This window comes from Clytia hemisphaerica, unplaced genomic scaffold (genome assembly GCF_902728285.1).
Source record: "Clytia hemisphaerica strain Z4C2 unplaced genomic scaffold, Clytia hemisphaerica genome assembly, whole genome shotgun sequence".
Taxonomy (NCBI): Eukaryota; Metazoa; Cnidaria; class Hydrozoa; order Leptothecata; family Clytiidae; genus Clytia; species Clytia hemisphaerica.
Window position 1 is genome coordinate 1,075,113 of NW_027103414.1, and position 17,891 is coordinate 1,093,003.

The 17,891-nt window shown below is 35.2% G+C and overlaps 1 protein-coding gene and 1 long non-coding RNA gene across 2 annotated transcripts; both read left to right on the forward strand.

Moving 5' to 3' along the window:
- The first annotated feature begins 2,530 nt into the window (after positions 1–2,530).
- On the forward strand, positions 2,531–4,104 carry LOC136797525 (uncharacterized). The gene is made up of 3 exons (XR_010845265.1): positions 2,531–3,199; positions 3,566–3,651; positions 3,910–4,104. It is a non-coding gene; the product is annotated as an uncharacterized lncRNA (long non-coding RNA).
- Positions 4,105–11,004: 6,900 nt separating this feature from the next.
- Positions 11,005–16,835, forward strand: LOC136797526 (uncharacterized). The gene is made up of 5 exons (XM_067054105.1): positions 11,005–12,221; positions 12,847–12,965; positions 13,203–13,274; positions 13,782–13,868; positions 14,644–16,835. Exons 1-5 carry the CDS (start codon positions 12,023–12,025, stop codon positions 16,384–16,386), a joined length of 2,220 nt encoding a protein of 739 aa, XP_066910206.1. The 5' UTR covers positions 11,005–12,022; the 3' UTR covers positions 16,387–16,835.
- Positions 16,836–17,891: the final 1,056 nt, after the last annotated feature.

The window sequence follows — 17,891 nt, forward strand, 5'->3', positions numbered from 1 at the left end:
TTAGAAGAACAAATCTCAACAAAAACACAAAAATAAAAAAGTTCGCTTTGTCAATTCAAGAGAGACTTAAGTCAATTTTCTCCATTTTGAGATAATCACCTTTGAAGGTTTCATTTGCTTATAACTTTCAAACAAATAATGCCCTTCCATATTTTTGATATTGTCGAAACACTATAGGTAACTTTTTGTGGATTAAAGGATATTTTCATGGCTGCCCCCCCCCCCCCGGAGGGGCACTCGATTTCGAAACGACGGTATGTGCTGCCCAAAATCTGCTTTTCAAAATCGTACCCTTACAGTGCAGTTCAATATTGCTGAAAAGGTACCTTTTCAGTGCATTTTCTCTTGATTTACCCAACCATTATAGCGCACTATATTTCTCAGCTGTAAATCTGCATGAAAGAAGAAGTTTGGGAAATTTTCTGTTTCAAAGAAACACTGAGAAAATTATTCTTGTCACCTGTAATTATCAGACAATAGAAACTTATTCAAACAAACAAGAAGTAAAAACCTTTCAGCATTTTGGGATGCTGAAAACCCCCACCCTTTAGCGCGGCACACGACGTAAGCCAGATCATATGAGTGCCCCCCCCTAACCTGATAGCAGCTGTGGAGTTTTCTTAACACGACACGCTGAAGCTCTAAAAATTTTTTGTGAAAATGCTGCTCAAGAAGCAACCACACCAATGGTTTCATTAAGAAGATGCGGAAACTGAAGATATGCACTGGAGATGATGTTTACCTTGTCTTATACAAGGATGGTCTCAAGAGTGACTCAACAGTTTTCGACAAACTTGGACTTGGATGTCAAGAATGCGGTGCAGAATGGAGAGGTCCGATGGTTATTGCTTTAGATTCAAAATGGATAGGCTGTCAACGTGTCAATCCAGATGGCAAAAATTGTGACCGATGGAATCATGCCAAATGTCTTGGTTTGGAATTTGTTCAAAACGTTAAGTCAGTAAAATGGTTATTCCCGATCCATCGAACAAAGCCACCTAAAAGATATTTAAAGAAGGCTCTTGCTGAAATGAACAAAAAGCAAAAACCTTTGAAAGAAAAACCAAAAACAACTAACCAACAGGCAAAAAAACAACAACAACGAAAAAATAATATGTGTAAATTGTAAAACTGTAATCTATTTGTTGAATTAATGTTAAATAAAGAGAGAAAGTTGAAAAGATATATCTATTTCTTAATACTTTTTCGTCTTCTTGTGCTTCAATCCTTATTTTAAAAAATTTGAAAAATTTTTCCTTTTTAGAAAACTATATCCTTTATGAAAAGTCACAACTTTCGTATTGAAACGCCTCACGATATTTCTTATTTAAAATATAACGAATTAAAATAAAATACTTAATCAATAATTTCTTCATCCTCACCATCCTCTGGTGGAACATATAATAAATCATCGATAGCTATCCCATGCTTGACTTGTAGAAAAGCGTACTTAACATTAACAATCACCTCGCCCTCTTAGATCTTTTTCCATACAGGCTTCTGTTTAGTTTTAGCATATTCGGAAAGATTTGCAATGTCTTTAGATAAATAGTCATTGGAAATATTACGGGGAAGGTTGGTAGAGTTATCTTTACTTAAAAATTCAATACCCCATAAATGTGCTTTCCAACTAAGAATCTCTTCATTTAGATTAATCAATCTCTCTTTTTCAGTATCTGGTAGATCAAGATTTTTCGAAACGGGGTCATAGATTTCGTCAAAACTATCCAAACATCGCGAAAGTGTTGGCCACTTTGAACCATTTATCGGACCTTTTAGAGCAATCAACTTTTGTCTATGCACTTTACCCTCCAAAATGAAATCTTGTCCCTGATTCTTTCTTTGGACTTTCGTTGTACTGTACGACATATATTTATAACGATCCTGACCTTTTTGGGATAGAGAACTCAATTTTTTAGATCACGGTTAGAAACTTCATGGTAATAGGGATGGTTAAATGCGTAAAAGAGATCCTCAAATTTGAATCGTGCAGCATCGATTAACTTCTCATCGTTACATCTAACACCATTCTTAAACATATAGATTGGTAAAACAAGGTTAAGAATGAGTTCTGCTACCATTGCAACAGTTGGGTTTTCATTCTCACTATACCATTTCAGACCCCCCATAACAGAAATCGGTTCCGAACTGGCCTTGGCCTTTTCATCAACCACATACTGGTGAATTAATTCAAAACTAGTCCCAAAAAGCATTATCTGTACAAGATTTGTGGGTGTCTTTTGCATTAATAAAAAAGCTAAACGCTTTGCTAGTTTGAAAATGAAGTACATCTTTTTCTAATGATTATCATAACCTGTTCTAAAATTTTGAATATTGTTTTCATCTGGTTCATATGCATATGTCCCAGTCCTGGGATCATATATATAAAATCTTACTCATCTGAATGTTTTTCGATTGACCGTTCAGAATAACAATAAGGCGGCCCATCACACCCAAGAAAGGGCGGGGGGTTTCGGGGGTCTTAAAGGTAGGATGTTTTTCTACGCAAATCAAAATATTATTGCTTTTCCTCGTGACTAAACGGACTGATTTGATTGGTTGCGAAGTTTGGGAGAAATTAAATCTGATCAACGGCGCCGAAATGGTAGCGTTAGCTACGCGCAATCATTCGAATAAAAAAAACTCAACAAGTAACAAGCAGACAAACACAGAAAACTTACAAACAGAAAATAGAAAAATAGAATTAAACTTTGCAAATAATGACAGATAATCCAGCTCAACACAAGGTTAGTAATGGACAATTTAGCATGTACAAATTTAATTGTATTTGACAACTTTTTTGCATTGTTTTTCAACAGCAGAACAGTGCAGTCGTCACAGTAGTGATTGCATGCACACACATATGCAAAGCACTATGCATGAAAAAATGCTTTCATTGTATAAGTTTACCAGGATGAAAAGACATTTAATTTACATTTGAAACTTTTTCATTCTATATATATTTGATTTTATTTTTTTATAGCTATTTTGCACATGTAATACAACATGCAGTCGAAGAGATGGGAATAAGGAGAGAAAGGATGGAAAAAAGAACACTGGCTGTCAATGCAAAACAAGGAGAGACCAATGTACGACATTATGTAAATGTGGAAGGAAATCTTCAAAAGGGATTGTAAAAAATCCATGTAAAAATGGTCGTCCATCACCGGCTTCTGATGAAATGGTTGTCTCTAACAATGTATGGATTACATATTCATTTATTTTCAAAGGGAATTTCATTTTTAGGGTTTGAGGCTACAAATTTAATTTTAAGACTTAACTGTAGTAACAAACCTAAAAGTAGTTGGTCAACACATTTACGTGGGAAAAATTATAAGTTGCTTATTACTATTGGCTATTGGCCAAAATAACTTTAAAAGGAAATTGAAGCAGCTGGCTAAAATGCTAGGATAAAAAATATTTTGGCAAGTTTCAAATTGGTATATCTATTGCTGCACTACTTAGGTTTAAAAACTTTCTGTTACAAAATTAGCCAAGAAAATTTACAGAGCTAACTATCAGGTAAATTACCTTTAGCGATATTTGTTTCTTTACCTTTTTATAGAAAGCACAGTCTGAGCCTGCCCCAAGTGCAAACCCAGATGGTTGGATCACTCAGAGTGAGGAACTTGATGCAGAAAGCGTATCCAGGTAATCTTATTTTTTTGAAAAATGGCTTCTTCATTTTTTATGTGCATCTATTATGAATTTTTTATCTAGATAATTTAAAATCCTCCTATCTATACTGTAAAAATTATCCTGTGCCCTATTAGGACCCCTAGCGGTTTAAGTGAATGCATGAATTTGGAATCTTTGCGTGAACCTGAAAATCTGTTTTCATTGCGTGAATGCGTGAATTTGCTGTTCCCCCGATTTTGAGTCATTTACCCAATTTTTTCCAATTTCCAGAACAATCAGAATTGCATGAATTTGTAAAAAGATTTCTGTGAATGTGTGAATTTCAAAAGAAAGCTGCATGAATTGCTGGTTGCCTTCTATTACATTTAGTAACATTATTTTTGCATTGTTTTTTTTTGTCTTTAAAATAAATGTTGCCGCAGGAAGACCTGTGTAACAAAGTTGTTTACCAAATATTGCTTGGATAAGGACAATCTAACGATGAATATAAAGGCTCGCTCTGACGTTAGGTGTGAAAAGTGGAACTTTGAGACCCAGGAACTGAGAAAAGCTGCATACCGCCAGTATACGCTTTGGAAATATGGACGACTAACCAAAGGAGACCGCAGAGTGGTACCATCATGTGCCGTACTAAAAGTATGAGGCGAATTTCCCAGCCCAGATGGTTCTTACATGGGTTTCAAACGTAATTGACATTATAAACATATTATAATAATCATATTATAATCATTTTCTTTTGTTTCAACCAGCTTATTTAAAATTCACAGTGGATGATTTTGTTCTAAGCATGACGAAATCGACCATTTGGTTATCGAAGTCAACGAAATGAAAGACGACATTTCTGACTTCATCGGAGAAATTTCGTACACCTCAACATTCATTTATGACGGCATACATAGGCCAGATATCTACTCTTGAGCTTTTGAACATTAGTGCCCCGTCAGTGTTGAAGGTTAGTGTTATGTTGGTATTGTTATAAAGAAAGCCTCCTTCTTTACATAACTCCCTATACTTTTTGCCATCGATAATGTCGCTTATCCTTGTTGAGTCTTCCGTAGCTGATCTTTTCCGAAAAGTCTTGCATAGCTGTTCCCATATACCCTCTCCTTAAGAAAGAGGTTTTGAATATTTAAAAAAGTACACAAGTTTCCCCGGAGCGTCTTTGGATTCTAAATTTGACAGGTTATATGAACTCTTGTAGTTATACCTTTAGAAAGAGCATGATATTTCAAAGAAAAAAGCTTGTTTTAGGGCACCCTCGCTCTTAAGCGCTTGAGAATTTAGAAATTTTTCGAAAAAATGCAAAACTTAATATTACTTTTCACTGTCTTCTTTAACTGATCTTCAATTGAACATGTTGTGAAATAAGACTTTTTCTTTTTCTTCGTTTGATCACCAGAGAACCTTTGTCTATTAAAGAAACATCAAAAATTATAAAATGCAGCAGAAACAACAAAATTTTGGCGGGAATTATTCTTAGCAAATTTGCCGAATTCAGATAAAATTCGCTCACTTCACCAAAATGAGTTCTGGTCAAAATTTATTTTTTTGGTATGTTACACTTGATTTTAACAGACATTTGATCTCATTCAGAAAAGTAAAGTCACTTATAATGGTATTACGCAAATTGTTTTGTTTTTCGAAATTTTGATTTCAATGACTACTTTTCAAACAAACAGCAATGCTTTAAAGATTTACCCTTCACAGTTTGTAGTGCTGCAGGACGTAATATTTTGATCGATTGGCCAAATAGCATGACATTTTTCGCAATACTCTATGAACTTATAACTTTCTTCGTCAATAGACTTCGTGCGTTTGTTTTCCATTTGCTAAAGAACAGTGAAACAAGTAATTGTACTTCTTATGTAAAGGTCAATGACAGTAAAACTGACTTACTATCGACTTTCAGTTTCAATTTCTCACTCGACTTCCACTACCAAGACAGTAGTAGTCAAATTTTCAAGTTCACCCAGGTTCACCATGTTTCACCAATCACAATATGTGTCCTGCCAAGCGATTTCCATAACACCCGATTTGAACCGGTTATCGAAAAACCGATCTTTGCACCGCTTCACACCGGTTCGAACCGGTGCCGATCGTTTGTGCAACCGGTTCAAACCGATCTGAACCGGTTTCCAAAAAATCTGAAATCTCAGTCAATCAGAACCGGTTGCTACCGGTTTGGAAGAGAAGAAGACCGGTTTTGCAATAGATTTCGGCTGCCGGCAGTTCCAAAGTAATATACTGCGCATGCGTTTAATAAAAAAAAAAGTAAACAAAGCCCCTCCATACAAATCTATCTTCAGAGAAGTCGGAAGGAATTGAATTTTTAAAGATATGATAGGTAAGGTTATGTTTAATTTTCATTCCATCGTTGTTTCTTTCAAATGTTTTCTTTTTTGTTTATGAAGAGTGATGAATTTTTTTATCAAACGCTCATAGATTAGCGTTCCATTTTTTCTCAATGGAGTTTTCTTTGTAATTGAAGAGAGAGAATTGTTTCGTAAATTCTAAATAATTTGAATGATGGTATAGTGAGAGCTACAGATCGAATCTGTGTTTGGCTGGACGTACCAATCTTTATTTTACTAAATAAAGACACAGCCTGTCTATATGCAACATCTCTTATTGAATTCAATAGAAAACACTAAGTGTACTAAAAAGGGTTTTGGTTTTAACACACATTTTTGAATAATTAACAAACACGAAGCATGTAAAAGTTGTCTAGCCGTTAGTCGAAAAGGATTTTCAAAAAAGTAAAAAGTAAGTGAGAAATTTTAATTAAAAAATTTGGTCGCCAACTGGGCAGGGTACTCTATACATACGATATAATATTTATTTGAAAGCAAAGAAAAATATTGTTGTTTATAGGTGATATTATGACGACGAGCTATTGAACTAATGACTACAGCCAAAATTCTTTTGATGGTAACAGTCTTTTTAACAGATAATGAGTCCTAGTCCAGCTATTACATATTTTATAAAAATCCGAAAACAGGCTCAGAGAGAGATGATGCTTAGGTCAAAGCTTGATAAGGCCGAAAAATGCTTGAGGATGAATGCTTATATCCTACCGTCAACTGCTCTAATTTGGGACTTCCTAACAAACATGGGACGGCAATTCAGCCACCATTTCACTGAACCTCCAAAGTCATTTGATTTGAGTTAAGGAACGGCGTATTAAAAATACACGATTTCTCTTTCGATTTTACAGTAAGTGAAAGTACAGACCAGATATGCAACAGTCCCATGTTTTGACCAATTGTCCCAAGCTAGAGCAGTTGGCGGTAATACTTAATACTGCTTATATACTGCTTTATCGGCGATCCAAAAAATATCTGCAATCGGATTGGTTAAAAAGAGTACAATATATCTTGTATTTTACATGTAAAATTATAAATTGACGAAAAGATGTTGTTGCATTGAAGCGGTAGAAGCAATCTAACGTCACATTGCTACAAAAGTCTGCCGTGATCTGACAAAAGGAAGTAACTGCATTTTTCCTATTTTGAGATAATTGCATAAACGAGTTGACCTTATTCAAGATCAATGGTATCGTTTTAAGATCAAAACTTTTGCTGATTGTGAAAGACCAAACCCTAGAATAGTATAATATTTAAAAGGAAGGAGTTAAAAGAAGTTTTAACATCTTGATTTTGGAAAAATCCACACAAGTTTTACTCTACTCAAGCTCTTTCAAGCTAAAAATTTTAGAGTTACTTCTTTTTGTCAGAAAATAAACTGCAAAATATTGCAAGCAACTATAATTTTTCAGGCTATAAAAAGAAGTAAGTGACTTACTTCCTTTTGTCAGAAAATAAAATGAAACTTTAGTCCAAAAAAATTGATAAAAAGAAGTCTTTTACTAGAAATCAACTACTGGAAAACACAAGCTGGACTTTCAGGAGTTGATTTTTGCAAAAATATGAATTTTCAAAAATTGATGGTTACTTCCTTTTGTCAGAACACGGCAGAAGTGTCCTCCAACACAAAAAGTGCAATTTTTGGGTCAGTTTACGGATTTTCCGTAAATATTGTACGGAAAAATCTCAGAACTCGTAAAATATTTCTCATATTGCACTTGCAACTAATACAATAATGACCGGTTAGTGAGGGCTGTACTGAGAAATATTGCCCGAGGTCAAGTAACGACCGAGCTTGCGAGGTTGTTGCGTTGACCGAGGGCAATATTTTCAGTACAGCCCGAAAAAAAAATGATATCATAGCCTATTACATACTACGCTAATACTGCTTATATCCATACTACAAAGTAGCTTATATTTTTTTCATAGGCTTGAGGTAATGCTTTAGTATATGCTTAATTTTTCCCCATAGCTATATGCTTACAAGTGCAATGCTTATAAAAAAAACATGTAATGCAAAAATATAGATATATAGATAGATAATAAATTAATGTTCTTTCTACTACAAAATTATAATATGGAATTTGAAACTCCATACATAATCATGTAAGTAGAAATTTTATTTTTTTGAAAAATTTATAAATAGAAATAAATAATAAGGTTAATAAAATACAATGTTAAATTCATTACCATTAAAAGAAACACATTTCAGGTTTTCAACACTTTTTTGGTGCTAAAAGAAATCATCAAAATTTGTACGGATTATCAAAATTCACACTTTAACATCTTTTAATGGTAATGAATTGTCGGTTTAGAACCTTTTTTAAATATAAAATTTGTTTTTTTTATTGATGTAGTCATCTTTTTTTCTTTTTCTTTGTTCTGCTTTTTTCTTGGTTTTTTTGGTTTTTTCTTTTTTTTGGGGATATACACATATCCATCTTTGTCTTTACCACCTTCCTTCTTCCATATAAGAAATGCTTCCGGGCTAACACCTCCCGGATTCTTCTTTCGGTATTGACGGAATGCCTGCACTGTCAATTCCATTTTTTAAATTTTTTAATATTCACTATCAAAAAAAGAAAAGTAAAAACTGAACTTAACGTAAAAAAGAAGAGAATATTTGTTATCCTTTTGCCAAGAAAATAATTATGTCTGATTTGTTCTTATTATCAGAGCTCTACCCTTTGTTCTACCTTTGGCTTTTAGTTTGCACTTTCAACACATTGAAACAGAGTCAGTATATACAAGTAAAGGTATTAATGGACACAACTTTGTAAGATTTTATTGTTGAAAGTACGTAACAGAGTACACCACGTGAAGGTAAGCCAATAGGATTTAGTACTCCGCCCTAAAAAAAAGATAAATTAATTATTAGGGCTGACTGTAATTTATAGTCAATAACAAAAACCGAGCATATCAAAAAGTGATACCGATCGCAATGATCTACTAGTATTTTTTTTCTCTTAATTTGCAATAAAGAAAGAGTATCTAACATCTTAGATGTTAGACTTATGCAATTCACATTGAATGCAACTAACATCAATTCGCAATGAATTGATGAAACACTTTTCTTGCTCGGAACTAAGAAATAAATAACATATTTCCTTTATTTCCTATCATAGGAATACTAATATGTTCTTGGATCAGGCGCTGTGAGATCCTTTGTTTCCTCTGTGCAGAATTCACGAATATCTGTATAAAGGTATTCTTTCCTTTTCGTACTGAAACCTTTTGGATTGACAATTTTTGGCAAATCACTAGTAATTTTTTCAATTGGAACATCTCCAAGGATAGATACTTTTACCGGTGTATCACCTAGTTTCTTCGAACAATATACTATGCCTTTCTCTTCCGAGGACATAGTAAAATGGTGATATTCTAACATGTTGTCAATCGGTTTAAATTTGTACCCTGTATGGAAATGCTCTGTCCACTCATAGGTTGGAACATTGACTTGCTTATCATGAGTTCCCACTAAAACAGCTACATTACCTGTAGTATTGTCACAAACACCTCTTAGATCATACAATGATGACACCTGAGTTCGTCGTAATTTCTTTTTGAATGCACCAAAAGCCCTGGAAAATCCAAATTGGCAAAAGATTTTTATAACTCAAAGCCTAGTAGAAAAAGCTAGTAGCAAGCAAAAGAGCAGAACGTTAGTAGCTAGAGTCATTTTCCCCTTACAAGTTAAACCCATTTAGGTAGGAATTTCGTATAAATGTGTACACAGGGAAACTGAAAAAAAGAAAAGAAAGATGTAACATCATGAGTACCTATCGCAGCTGAACTTGGTATGACCAGCTACCATAAAAGAATATTCCAATTTCTCATGATATCCATTGATGATTCTCCACATTAGATAATGAATGAAAGCATTGTTCTTGTTTTGGCCTAATAAGTTGACAAAAAACATTTTTTTAATTTTGGTTTTTTAGTAGAAGGTATTTTTTAGTAGGAATTAAAAAAAACCTTGAGCAGTCTATGAGAATCTTCTTCAATGAATTTTCTGTTTACATTTTTTGGAAAATGAACATTTACCCTTTCACTTTATAATTTTATAAAAACAATGCTGCTAAGAATTAAGGGACACAAGCTAACATACCCGAACAGTTATCAGCATGTAGATAAGTTTCAGTTTCACCAAAATTGAAATTCTCCAAAAAGTGGTGGACGTAGCTGATTGTGGCATTTGCACCTTTCCCAGTGCTGTTTATTTCATCAATGAAATAACAGTACTGGAGGCCGATTCCGTCATTGCAAACTCCAAATAGACCACATTTACGCGGAGTTTTGAAAAAAATTGGCCCAGGTTGTTGTGGGTGATAAGGGTAGTGAACCTGTTGTGCATAATCCCAAGAAAAATGGGCAATGCCTCTAAACGAACATTTAGGTTTGCTTTCGAATGCATTAAAATTTTCTGAGCTTTGAACAAGAATTTTGGCATGTTCCTTTGCCTTTTCTACTTGAGCTCGATAATATCTGATTTCTTCGGCCGATTGAATAATATGATCCTCGTGTTCACGAAGGACTTCATCATATTCTTCATCTGCTTCAGTGTGATTACCTGCTGCATTTTTAGCACGAGCTCTAATCAATTTAGTATTGCCCTGCTGGCAAGTCCAGCAGAGGTCAGCCATGGTCTTAGCAATCTTAATGTTGGGCAGATGTTTTTTCCATAAATCACGAAAAGAACTAAAACCCATAGGACGAGTGTCGATTTCATTGCAAGCAGTAAGGTAATTTTGATGAACTGATTTCTTAGTATGATGTGATGGAATTAGCTGTATTGAACCATCTTCATCTCTATAATGAGGGACTCTGCCAGGCAGGTAATAAGCATTAACCTCAGCGAAATTTTTAAGAAAACTAACCGCGTGCTCATTTGTTGCTTGCGAAAAAGTGTTATGTGGTAAACGTCCCTTATTCCCATGTTCACGAGCTACCGGGCCTTTCTCCTCAAAATGTTTACACAAAGTATTAAGAACTGAGGAAGAAATTGCCAAACGAAATAAAAAGGTCGCACGACAAACACGTTTTCCATAAAGAAGATACGTAGTATCGCCAGATTTTGGTTTGTTTGCTAAAATGAAACCTAACACCAAAAAATCCCTCTCAGTGCTACTCAACTCTAAAATAGTGTCCCGAAGTGCGGCGATTTCATCCTTACTAAATTGAAGGCAGCATTGTTCCTTCTGAGGTCCAATTTTGCAACCACAGCCATTTGTCCAAAATTTATCCACTTTTTGTTCTTCTTCGACGTCAAGAGGTCTTTTTTCAGACATTTTAAATCCTAGTTCTTACTCTCAACAAAATCAAAAGTAAATAAAGCGAAATGACCATCAATTCAAAAGTCAAATACTTCAACATTCGAAAGCAATACATAGGTTCGAATTCTAAACGTCATCGTGGACACTGATTTACGTCACATCCATGTAATGCCCACCCTCAGCCAAAGTACTGGTCGTCAGAATTCTAAATTTTGATTGGTGGATAAAGAAAAGGTTGAACAATTAAAATTTCCTGGTCGCTAAAACTCTAAACTTGATTGGTGCAAACACAAATGTCGTTCCTATGTCGTTCTAGAGTTGTGGAAATCAAAAACAAGTCTCGATACTGGTCGTCAGAATTCTAAATTTTGATTGGTGGATAAAGAAAAGGTTGAACAATTAAAAGTTCCTGGTCGCTAAAACTCAAAACTTGATTGGTACAAACTCAACTGTCGTTCCCATGTCGTTCTATAGTTGTGGAAATCAAGCCCACCCTCAGTCAAATTACTGGTCGTCAGAATTCTAAATTTTGATTGGTGGATACAGAAAAGGATGAACAATTAAAATTTCCTGGTCGCTAAAACTCGAAACTTGATTGGTGCAAACTCAAATGTCGTTCCCATGTCGTTCTATAGTTGTGGAGATAAGAATAAAGCCCCCTATAAAAGCGTCGTCTGTCGCCATATTCTTTTCTCAGTGTTTTCTTATTTCGGTGTTTGGTGCTGTTAAATTTGTAAATTATTAAAGATGGCTTCAACTCAACAACGTGTCATGCGAAATCGCGAACCTCTGCAACCATTGCCTGATTGGGCATTGATTCATTTTGATGTGGACGGAAGAACGATTGTCCGTAAAACAGAATCGTTAAATTGGACAGTACGAGGCGAGAAGTGCGTTATCAGGAAGGACGGTGTAGAATTTCACGGCAATGTATTGCAGATGAAAGGTAGTTAAATTATTTGATGCCTTCCATATAGTACGTACGCAGTGAAGGGGGGAGGGGGTACCCCAAAGGCGTACATTTATTGTTTAAATGAAATCATTTCGATTGTTCTCAGCGTACAAGGGTGGGAGAGGGTATGAATTTTTGGAAAATCTTTGCGTACGTACAATATGGAATGCATTCACTTAATAAGGACTAAAAAAGTCAATGTCGATGTTAAAAAGAAATTTTAACCATGTAAGGAAAAATATGGGGAATTACCCAAAGGAAACGCCAATTAGTCAACTTCACATAATGTCGGGAAAAAAAAAATTCCTTATATGGCGAGACTGCTATGACAACCGATAAAAATTCACGTTCTCGTGAAAAGAACTTAAAAGGGTTATTTCCCAAATTACTCTCATCATTTCTAGTTTTGCTATAGGTGCCAAATAAAGGGAAATTGTACTACTGAAAACCCAAAATTAAGGAAAATATTAGTTAATCAGGTTTTTGGAGCAACTTTTTTTTTACCAACTGAGAATATTCTTAAAAATTAATCAACGGTGGTGGGCCCGTTTATTTGGCACCTATTTCCCAAATCTATTCTATCAGTTTTAATTTCAAGTATATTATTTTATTACCATAGGGACATTGAAGGAATTGAACGAGTGGGACAGCAACAGAGAGGACACCGTTGAAAACGACGAGGGCAGTAGTGGCAGTAGTAGTTCTGACGAAGAGGAAAAGAAAAAAAACACGAGAAAGGTAATTTTTTTCCAAATTTATTCAATGTTGACACTCAAATTCAGCACAGCTTTTGGTGCAAAGAATCCAAGTTTCAGTGAAAAGACTGTCATTTTCTCTTTAATGAATCTAGACACCGCTCCGAGAATACTTTGCGAATAACTTCATATCACGATCCTATAAAAGAAGGGAAGTAGAAATTTCAATCAGTTAGTGCGTGGGGATATGTTATTAGAATTTTTTGTCCTTTTTTTAAAGATTGGCAAGAGAGGAAAAAAGCCTGTGAAGAGACCCGCAAAGAAAGCGAAACCACCAAAGACTAAGGAAGAGGTAACTATAGTCAGTCATTTTTTATTATGATTTCTTGAAGTCAATAGACCTTTTCATAAATTACGTCACGAACATCACTTGCCTCGTATTCAAACAATTACCATGGTGATTGTGTCCCTTGTGACAATAAATGATTTTTTTATGAATAGAAAGTAGTTTAGATAAAATCCGCTGGGAGTTAATCACCATGGCAATAATTTCAAAACGAGGCAAGTGATGTTCGTGACGTAATTTATGAAAAGGTCTATCATAGATAAAATTTGGACTGTATCTTTCGATGGAATGAATTTTTTATCACATGTTCTTTACAGTCATTATGATTAAAAGGAATAAACTTTTAAAGTTATTGAAAATTGTTTTTTAAAGTTCTGAAAGGTGTCTAATGACAATATGACACAGAAAGAAATTTTGATAAACATTGCAAATTTTATTGAAATACACACAAGAGCTTTCTTCCAGTTATATTTTGGGGATGCTTACTTTCAAAATATTTTGTTAAATTTTCAGAAATTGGCTGAAAAGAAGAGCAGAAAAAGCAGAGTGGAGAAGGTCAGGGAAGCAGAGGGAAACAGAGAACACGTGAAGACTCAAGAAGTAAAATTTTCTATTCTTTAAGTCACCTTTCAAAGTTAAGATTCGTTTGTCCCGTATGGACAAAATGCTGTAATAACAATTTAGATCAAAGCATCATTCTACAAGAAATTAATTTTCTTCTTCGTTTTTTTTTGCTTGATAATATTCCACTCACAAATCTTTTCAATGGGCACAAAATTGTAATTTTGAGACAGACTTTAGTTTGTAAAAAAAATGGAAAAACGAAGAAGAAGAAAATTAACTTCCTGTAGAATGATGCTTTGATCTTAACTGTTATTACAGCATTTTGTTATGCTCAAAATATCTTTTCATCTTAACGTTTCTGTCAAAAGTTACAGCCATTTTTTCTCAGCTGAAAACTATTTTGAGACAGACTTTAATTAAAATTCAATCAAAAGTTAACAAGGTTTGAAAAACACTGTCAGCTAATTTGAATTAGTCTTTAAAGTGAGGATTCTGTCCTATTTGGAACCCTATCAACCCTATTAATTAAAAAAGTTTAAATTTCTCATTTAAAGAACCACAGCGCTTTACCAATCAGAAGCTTCTTGGGTTTTTGAAAACAATAGTAGCAATATTTTTAACAATATTCACTTTTTTGCTTGGAAGAGCTTTAAGCACGACATCTAGCCTTTTGGGCTTTTTAAGCCTGTGCTTAAATGTCACCCGGACAGAAAACTGTAAAAATCACTAATCTAAGTTTTCCTACTGAACAATGCTTGCGCCATCTTGTCTATGTTACCCACTCACTTAGCGGGTACGTTTATTTCTACAGCCTGAACGAACTGTTGTAAATGGTACCAAAATGAAGTTGGTGAATTCCTTCTTATTCGAGGAAGTGAATCTGAAGAAAAACTCACCTAAGCCGGACAAAGAAGTAGCTGCCGTGTCAAAAGCTTGCCAGAAGCAACCTCCACCATCTTCAGGTGCTTCTACTTCAAATCCTCCTCCGGTTACAGCCACGAATCCTGCTCCGGTTACAGCCACGAATCCTGCTCCGCTTGTAGCCACGAATCCTGCTCCGCTTGTAGCCACGAATCCTGCTCCGCTTGTAGCCACGAATCCTGCTCCGATTACGTCATTGAATCCTCCTTTGGTTGCGGCAACGAGTCCTCCTCTGGTTTCGACAACGAGTCCTCCTCTGGTTTCGACAACGAGTCCTCCTCTGGTTTCGACAACGAGTCCTCCTCTGGTTTCGACAACGAGTCCTCCTCTGGTTTCGACAACGAGTCCTCCTCTGGTTTCGACAACGAGTCCTCCTCTGGTTGCGGTTACGTCATTGAATCCACCTCTGGTTGCGGCAACGAATTCTCCTCCGGTTGCGGTTACGTCAACGAATCCTTCTCTGGTTACGTCAACGAATCCTTCTCTGGTTACGTCAACGAATCCGTCTCCGATTACGTTAACGAATCCTTCGCCGGTTACGTCAACGAATCCTTCTCCGGTTACGTACACGAGCCCACTGGTTACGTCGACAAGTTCTCTGGTTACGTCGACAAGTTCTCTGGTTACGATAACCACGTCAGCTAATCCTTCCTTGAATCCGCAAGCAACGTTGACCAATCTGACAGCTATCCGCAAACCTTTGTCGCGAGCAACATCTTCAACCATTAGCACTTTGACGTCAACACCCAGCAGCCATCGTTCAAAATTTCCCTCACATCATTCTTCCAGTCATTCAATAAATTTATCGCCTGGTGCAGTCCTTCAATCGTTCAAAAACCCGTTATCACCCATAGGGTTAACTCCTTTACAAAACGTTCCATCATTTGATCTGTCTAACGAGTACCCCAACAATTGTAATTTGCGGGAAGAGATCAGAAGGCTGCGCGGAGAGGTTGAATCACTGACCACTGTTGTAAAACGTCAATCACAGGACATCTCGGCAATCCTCCAGATACTGAAATCACAACAAGCGTTACCGGACCTGGGTAATTGCCAACAATCTTTGGTTGACCTAGAAGATAACAATTTAATTTTTAATAATTTGGACAGTACATATTTGGATGAGGTACTTCAGATTAATGGTATTTCAACAAACAGAAACAACAACAACCAAGCAATAAATCGATTTGCTAAATCATCGATACACCCCCAAGACAACACCCAAGCAACAAATCGATTTGCTCAATCATCGATACACCCCCAAGACAACACCCAAGCAACAAATCGATTTGCTCAATCATCGATACACACCCAAGACAACACCCCCCGATTGGTGAGGAACCGAAGTGAAGAGTTGAAGAGCACTGAAGTTGAGAGAATAGCTTTGCGTGGCTTAGCGTTAATGAAAACCGAATTTCATGCTTACGAATTAAAAACTGGTAATATAGGCGGAGGTTATGGGCTGTTGAAATTGAACGAGGCACGTGTCCGGATTGTTTTTGCACAGCTCAAGGAAGAGTTTAACCTTGAGCCTGGGTTTGATTTCAACAAAGGGCATGTTGCCTCAAAGCTTGGTGAGAAAATGAGACAGTACCGAAAACACATCAAACTACCACCAGCCTCAAATCCCTAGAGTGTACTTTGATCTGATACTTTTTGCAAGACTTAAGTGGGTCCAAAAAAAAACAAAAAAAACTGAAAATGCATTTGTTCTTCAATCTGATCAAAAAGTCCATCTTGCAAAAAATTGATCTAATTAAAGTACACACTTTTTACAAGAACAATTTTATATTACTGGGTTTTCTAGAAATAGGTGTAAAGTTTTAAAAAGAAGTAATAATATAGCCCTTTTGAAGAATTAAGATGTTATAAGCCTATTGCCTTTGACTTGTCAACTGCTTAAAATCCACTTTATTTTTGAAAAGTTAATGCAAATCGTACAAGTGACGAGGTTTATTTGGAAATTTCAAGTATAGTTTGAATCTAATTGACTTTCTTTAATCAGGTTTGGTATCCGTGATATTTTATAGATTAAGATGCATCGTAATGTTCGTTCTTAAATTTTGTGAATCTCAAAGAAAAACTTACCTCTATAAGTTCCCAAAGAACTGCATCCTCGTTTGCATTGTTTGTGTCATGTTATGTAGCTGTTTGTGTATTTTATATAGCTGTTTGTGTATGTTGTGTAGCTGTTTGTGTATGATGTGTAGCTGTTCCAATGTCTAAAAATAGTAAGAAAGGTTATTTATTTAAAGAAACTTTGACTTTTGAATCCATATTTGAAATTCTCAGATTTTTAAATCAATATTTGCCACTTTTCAAAACATTTGTCCAAGAAACTTCTATTGAGCAATTTTATAGTTCATTCTTATTCTTGGTTAACATATTTTTTTCTTGAATTAAAAAATTTTTTTGCATAATAGCTGGTAAAATAAGTTTTCTAATTTTTTAAATCGTCTAAAGTCTAGATCTATTTGACCTGAACCATTTTCAAAGTTTTATTTTCTAAGATTCAACTCAAACTAGAAGTTTTGTTTTTTTAAGTTTCATTACAGATTATAATTGTAAATTTTTCATGCAAGTTGAGCAGGATGGGAGCGTTTATTTTTGACACCATTCATGTATTAGTCCAGTTCAATTAGTTATAATTTTTCATTATGTCAGATTATGTTACTTGTGAATAATTTTGATGGAAAATCTTTGGGAATAGCTAACAGAGTCCAATTAGTACCGTCAATTCAATTCAATTCAACTGCTCTAAACTCGTAGGCAAAAAAGAGTGGAATTTCCGATGCATTTTGGAAAAGTAAATGGATTTTTATCGGAATTTCCGACCACCACTGGAAAAGAAAAATTATTTCCGAGGCTAGAAAAAATTTAAAAATGCACGTCGTCCGACGGGGGGTAACAAAAATTTTCTGGAATTCGCCCATTCGCCAATATAAGTTTTTACCAAAATTAGAAAATCTTTGATTCGGCGAAGTTTAAAAAAATTCCTGTTTGACCAAAATTAGTTCTCGCCGAAATTAAAAAATCTTAGATTAGTTCGTTCGTCAAATTAGTGCTCACCAAAAAAGGTTCCCTTAAGCTTGGTACTCACTTGTTGAAAAAGTGGTGTTAAAGGTATTATTTTGGGAG